Raw genomic sequence first — 7,554 nt, forward strand, 5'->3', positions numbered from 1 at the left:
TATCCCTACAGTCGAGATTATACCTGCAGGAAATCCATGGATCTTGCTCTTCTGTGCAATTCTGCAGTCAAAGAGAAAAAAGTAGAAAACAGTCAGCTAAAGATTTAAACGCGAAATTATTGTTTACTAATTTTTTTCTTTTTTTTTTGTGTTTGGTTTTTTCTATCTTGCCTGTTTTCTAAATACGAGTGCAACTAGGCATTTCAATTTGGTCTCGAGGTCGATCAAATGGTAGTTGACCCATTGAGTTAGGTCCCAAAAACAACATTTCTCCATACGTTTTAGGGAGATGTGCTAAAAACAACCTTTAAAAATTTTAACTAAACTTTAAATACCAAATGTTAGAGTATTTTTGATTGAGTGTTGCTGGAAAATCTAGAAGACCGATCTAAATCTAATGGTCAATATTAACACATACATCAATACATTAGGATATAAAACTTATCATTATCTATATATATATATATATATATTATTCCATACTAGTTTAGGAAATTAGGTTATTCACTATATAAACTAGACATATTCTAACTTATTTCTTCCTAAGCACCTTTGTGTGCGTTACTCTTATCAATTTGTCATGGTATCATCATAACTATTAAAATCTCGTTGTTCTAGCAAATCGCATGCCAACAATTTTATTCTCTATTCCTTTATTTCTCGATTTGAAGCAAAAAAAAATCCAGTCAACAATTCAATCATTCATTCATCATCAAATTTCATATGGCTATTAGCTCAAGAAAGAAATTCAGATTTCTTGACGGCAATATACCTAAACCGGCAGCCGATTCACCATACCATGAAGATTTGGACATCAGATAATCATCTCATTGTAGGATGGATAAAACAAACCATCAAACCAAAAATCAGATCAATTCGCGAAATCGCAAAAGCGTTATAGGACATTCATCAAGCTTCCGCAATATGAACAACCATCGTTGTTTCAGTACAAGTCTTTGAGTTATTTATACCACTATATTTTGAAGCTTGTCTAATCTCACACAGGTCACCACATATGAGCTTGGAGGGGTATTGGTAAATCTAGAAGATCAACCTAAATCCAATGGTAAATATTAGGATATACATCGATATATTAGAATAGAAAATTTATCATTATCTATTTATATCACTACAAAAAAGATTTGAATTAAATCACTTAAAATTGTATCACAAGATTAAGCGATTCTGTTTTAAATTACTTATTTTCAAATGATACAAATATATATAATTTAGCATCAGTTACAAAAAGTGATGTTTTATTAAGTTATTTGACATCAGTTCAATTAAATGATGTATTATATATTAGTTTGTATCACTTTAATAAAACTGATATTATTATATCAGTTTTTATCAATTTAATAAATGATGTATCTATTTTTAGTTTAACATCACTTATCCAAATGATATAAAACTTATATCCGAAAAAAATGATGCTAATAAAAAGTAAAAAAATCATAAAATAATAGTATGACTTAACTTTAACTGCGAAAATTAAGGTAACCAGTTTTTTCTTGTAAAAGGCGCAACTACAAGCACAAATAAAACAATCCACTTGAACAAATAAATTAAAATATTTAGACTAAAATTATCTCAACTACAATGACTGTCTTATGTGTATCATCTGTGAGCTTCTCAATACTTATAAATTGCTCCCCAAAAGGATATGTCAAACCGAAGAGAGGCATACGGCAAAGAGATCCATTATCACCGTATCTATTTATTTTATGTGCTGAAGTCCTCTCACATATGATGACTAGAGCTGCAACGCAGAGGAAGATCCAGGGGATTAAAATCAGTTCACATAGTCCTTCGATTAACCATCTTCTATTTGCTGATGATTCACTATTCTTCTCATTAGCAAATCCAAAAAATGGCAGGGCTATCAAACAGATTCTGCATCAGTATGAGAAGGTTTCCGGTCAAGCAGTTAACCTAAACAAATCTTCAATAACCTTTGGCAGTCGGGTTAAAGATCACGTTAAAACACAGATGAGATGCCTCTTAGGTATACACAATGAAGGTGGTGGAGGGAAATATCTTGGTATCCCTGAGCAATTTGGAAGGAAGAAAGCTGAGATTCTGAAGTATGTCACTGAAAAAGTCAAAGCAAAAACCCAAAGATGGCAAAATAAATTTCTATCTCCAGCTGGTAAAGAAGTACTCATCAAATTTGTGGCTTCGGGGACACCTGTATACCCTATGAATACTTTCAAATTACTGAAGAGTTTCTGTGATGACATTAATAATATCTTGGAAAAGTTCTGGTGGGGAAAGGATGATGGCAGTAAAGGAATGCATTGGTTTGCTTGGGATAGAATGAGTCAACCAAAAAAAGAAGGAGGAATGGGATTCAGAGACATTGAAAAATTCAATGATGCCTTACTTGGGAAGCAAGTTTGGCGTATCCTAACCAAACCAAACAGCTTGATGGCTCGTGTTCTCAAAGGGAGGTATTTCCCAACATCTTCTATTCTTACTGCACGAGAAACAAAACAGAGCTCCTATATTTGGAAATCATTACTACACGGGAGAGATTTGATAACAAAAGGAGTTCGTTTTGTTATTGGTAGTGGCAACATGATTGATACTTGGAATGATCCTTGGTTACCAACTACACCCCCAAGGCCACTGGCACCACTCTCTGATCAAACTGGAAACGGCAAGGTCTCAGATTTTATACGTCAAGATCAAAAGGAATGGAATGAGGAGCTAGTTCGCAATACAATGAACCATGATGATGCGGAAGAAATACTTGCCATTAGGTTGTGTTCATCATCTGAAACTGATCAACTAGTCTGGCACTATAACAAAACGGGGGATTTATACCGTCAAATCAGGATACTGGCTTGCTACACATACTCCGAGTAATTAACACATCACTCCACCAGGGGATGTACAACTCAAACAACTCATCTGGAATCTCTCTACAGCACCAAAAATAAAACATTTCCTTTGAAAGATGATTACTTTATCCCTAACTCTTGGGAGAAATCTTCAACGGCGTCATGTAACAAATTCTGTGAAATGCCCTCATTGCTATCAGGAAGAAACAACGGAACACCATTTCTTCGATTGTATCTATGCTCAAAACATCTGGAGAGCATCGGGTTATCCAAATAGTGGTTTGCTTCTGTCGCAAGGCACGCTTGAAGATAAATTAGGTCTCCTACTACATCAGGATTCTGCAATACCAAACCATCTCAAACAACTACCTTGGTGGATACTCTGGCGCATATGGAAATGTAGAAACAAAATGGTGTTTCAACAGAAGTTAACTCATTGGCGACATTCTCTTCAAGCCGCATACTATAATACAAAAGAATGGCTGGAAGCACAACAATATCTTAATGAAGATCAGATAGGCCAACCGCAGAGGACACAAACTCATCAACGAAATAACTGGAAGAGACCTGATCCGTGTTTGGTTAAATGCAATTATGATGGATCTTTCTACAACATAAACACACCAGTACAAGCTAGATGGCTGGTTAGAGATAGCATGGGTCTCTTTAAGGGAGCAGGGCAATTCAAGACAAGAAAGCCACATAATGCCCTGGAAAGTGAACTACAAGCTTTACTTGGTGCTATGATGGTTTGTTGGAGCCAAGGACACACAAAAGTTATCTTTGAAGAAGATAATACAAATGTCATCAATCTGATTACAAGAAAAACGAAAAATATTGACGTATTAAACTTGCTACGCGATATATGGGAATGGGAGCAAAGGTTCGAGACCATTCAACACGTTTGGACAAACCAGGGATCTAACGCATGTGCTGACTTGCTGGCTAAACAACAAATACCAGACCGAGAAGAATACATATATCATGCCTTTGTTCCGAATGTAATAAGGGGTGCTATAAAAATTGATTATTTTCATCATTAATAAAATCAAATTTCGTGGAAAAAAAAAACAAAATGTAGTTACGATTCGTTTCGTAAATGGGTTGTGGTTCTTTTATAGCAGTTTTATCTCAACAAAATCATTTCTATCTTTAGAGATCTTCATCAATCTGTTTATCTCTTTCTCCGCTCTCACTCTCTATTTCTGATTTTTTTTCTTGAACAAAACTACAACACGGATCAAGCATTTTTCATGATTCATGATGATGATGATTTGTTTTTTTCTTGTGAAAAGTTTTCTGATGGGATGAATCTGATTACATTTTTTAAGAAGGTATTAATTTCTATTTTCTCTTCTGGTTTTCGTTGTTTTTAGAAAATTACAATTTCTTGTTTATGGCCTAAAGATATTTCTTTAAATTTTGTAATTTTCCATGTTCATATAGATTCATTTTAAATCAATAAAATTTACTCTCGGCCCCTACTTGATATCTGTTTATCACCTCTTTATTTGGCATTTCTTGTATCTCCTGTGATTATTATATTTTGGTCTTTAAGGTGTTTAGATTATCAAACTTATCACTTTTTATATATATATTTTTTTAACCATTATCACTTTTTATATTATGCGAAGCAATTGCATTCATTTCTAGATTTTTGGTTGAGTGTGTTTAATCCATATGATGCATTATGAAGAAGAGCATCGTGAATCATGAAGACGAGCGAACAAGATGCATTTGTCTTTCATACTTTAATTATGTAAAGTTATGATTGATAAATTATGTAATTAATTTTTGATCAATACATTAACCAGTAATTTTGATTTGATTTTTATATTTGATTATGTATTTCGTTTGCATTACTATATATATATTCTTAAGTATCGATTATAAAAATGAATATATTAACATCAATTCATATAAATGAATAATATTTTAAATCGATGATTGTAAATGATGCAATTGTTAAAATTATTTTACAATTAATACTAAATTTACTTCATTTATTAATAAGTGATATAAATAATTAAAATCGATTATTATAGCAGATGTCAATAGTAACATCATTTTTTAAAAACTGATAGAACGACTAATATCATTTTCAAAATACTGATATATATATATGTTAACATCACTTTTTGTAACTGATATATATTGATATCAATTAAAAAAATTGATACAAATATTTGATATTTTTACATTATTTATTAATGAAATGATGAAAATTATTTGCATCACCACTTTCAAAGTCATTTATTTAACTGATGTAATTTTTTTACATCAATTATATATAATACAAATATATCTAATAAATGTTTTTTTTTTGAACAAATCTAACAAATGATGTTAAACAACCTTTTCTGTAGTGTATTATTTCATAGTAGTTTAGTAAATTAGTTAGTTCATTCACTATATAAACTAGACATAGTGTAACTTATTTATTTTGAGCGTCTAATAATATTCTTCCTACATACATTTGTATGTGTCACTCTCATCGTCTATACATTGTTCAAAGTTATGTCCCTTTGAGTTATACATTATTCTTATAATAATTTGAAACATCCTTTTTTTGCAAACACATAACTTAAGAAAATGTTACCTGTAATAGAGTTCACCAATTGTAGCACCACTTTGAACCCAAGCAGTATTGTCTTCAATATCAACATTGATTTTTCTTAATTTCGATAGATCGATCAATACAAACGGTGAGTCCAGCCGTGAAACATAAGACAAGCCCTCGTAATCGTGACCACCGCTTCTAACACAGAGATGAACTCCTAGTTTCTTTGAACATATGATGGAAGCTTGGACGTGAGACTCGTGAACCGGTTTAAATATGAACCACGGTTTAGGCATTGACGTGGTCAAGTACCTTAGATTCTAAGCTCTTGATTCAAGGACTTTGTTGAACATCGACGCGTTTCTTTCAGGTGTGAAGAACGTTTTGACGAGTGGAAAATCGACATTTGTGTTTTCATGGAGACAGTTGATGAAGTCATCTTGTAGAGAGGTTGAAGAGATAAGTGTTATTTTGTAGAAAGAAAAATATAGAGCTAAAAACGAAATTGCAGTGAGTGCTTTTGATTTTTTCATCCCTGCGGCATCTGCGATAGAAACTCAAAGGGACAAGATGCAAATGGTTTTTATTTTAAATTGTCCATGAAGTGCTTGTGTTTATTTAAATATATAGATCATGATATGAAATCAGATTCAGTAACGACGTGTATGCCATTTTTCACGTGTCTGAAAACATCTAATCTATTAAAATAGGAGTACAAAATTAGATTATCCCTTAGTTTTCCACTATATTTACAATGGCATGCCACTGAAGTTATTAATTAACCTATCTTTTAGGATTTTTGTCTTTTCTCTTCAATTAATGTATTTCCAAAATCAAATTCTAACTAAAAAATCATGGCAATAATAATTAATAAACCTAACTTTTAATATTTTTTGTCTTTTCCTTTTTATTATACATATGTGTATTTGAAAATAATTAATTCCATATATACATTTCGTAATTACATACATTATACGGTAATTATTTTACTAATTCCACATATACGTAATAAATAGTATACAACAATTTCATTATACATAATCATAAAATTTTGATCCATAAAAACAGTTTATACAATAATTTTATTATATATAATCATAAAATTTTGATCCATAAAAAATAAAAATACATTTGTGTGATTTTACAGGTCGTATTCTAAATAAATGGATGATATAATTAAGGGTTTACATGATAAAATAAAACTACTCAATATAAACTATAAAATTATTGTGTTTATAAATGTCATATTAAAAAAAAATTAAACGGGTAAATTTTAAAATATATATTATCACTTATACAAATAAATATTCATTTATCAAAAAACTAACACCTGCGCGGGTGCGCGGGTCAAGCTCTAGTTGACTTTGTTTCGCTTGTTTGATCCGAAAACTCGAAATTGGGTTGCCCGTGAAATATAGAAAACAAAAGTGTAGTTAAATCATTTAAACCAAGTTTTCTTGATTACAAGTCACATCACAAGTCACAGAATATATCTGACGGACAGCATACTGAATCAAGTTTTCTTGATTAGAAACTGAGATGACTAATAACTATATTCCTTTTAAAGCTTCATCTTTATTCTGGGTGTTTCTTATGAATTGTCCTGAAGAAATAACTCATGGCCCAACCAGGAATTCAGCACAAAAAAAAAAGAGGAAATATGTTGGTTAACATAATTACTAAGCGATAAGAAAAGTGAAAAACAAGGGGATTAGGTGTATAAGTCAAAAAAATAATTAAGACTGATTCACTAGTCCGGTTGTACATGGAAGATGTTGCCAGCCGTATTAAATCGGCCGATTAAGAAAAGAATAACAAAGAGATAAAGACAGATCAAGTGATTATTAATTAAGATAGAGAGTTTTGCTTTAGTTAATGTTGTAATGCTTTGAATCTGTGTTTCACCTACAACATTGAAGTGTCCACTTCAGAAACCTGTTTTCAGTATTTTGGAATTTTAAAGAAATATGAGTTACCTATAGCGTTGAAGTGCCCACTTCAAAAAAGCTGCATCTTGCATTCTGATGCTCTACGTAATCCGAATCTGTTTGGGCTTTAGTTTTTAAGGCCCATCAGTGCTAGAATTTCTAGGAGATAAGAGACCTCTATATATATATCTTGTGCCTCCTCTAAACCTAAGAAGCAACTGAA

The 7,554-nt window shown here is 31.7% G+C and overlaps 1 protein-coding gene across 1 annotated transcript; it reads left to right on the forward strand.

The window, feature by feature from the left end:
* The first annotated feature begins 1,749 nt into the window (after positions 1-1,749).
* On the forward strand, positions 1,750-2,868 carry LOC117131994. The gene has a single exon (XM_033285268.1). It carries the CDS (start codon positions 1,750-1,752, stop codon positions 2,866-2,868), a length of 1,119 nt encoding a protein of 372 aa, XP_033141159.1.
* Positions 2,869-7,554: the final 4,686 nt, after the last annotated feature.

This window comes from Brassica rapa, chromosome A02 (assembly GCF_000309985.2).
Source record: "Brassica rapa cultivar Chiifu-401-42 chromosome A02, CAAS_Brap_v3.01, whole genome shotgun sequence".
In the NCBI taxonomy this organism is placed as follows: Eukaryota; Viridiplantae; Streptophyta; class Magnoliopsida; order Brassicales; family Brassicaceae; genus Brassica; species Brassica rapa.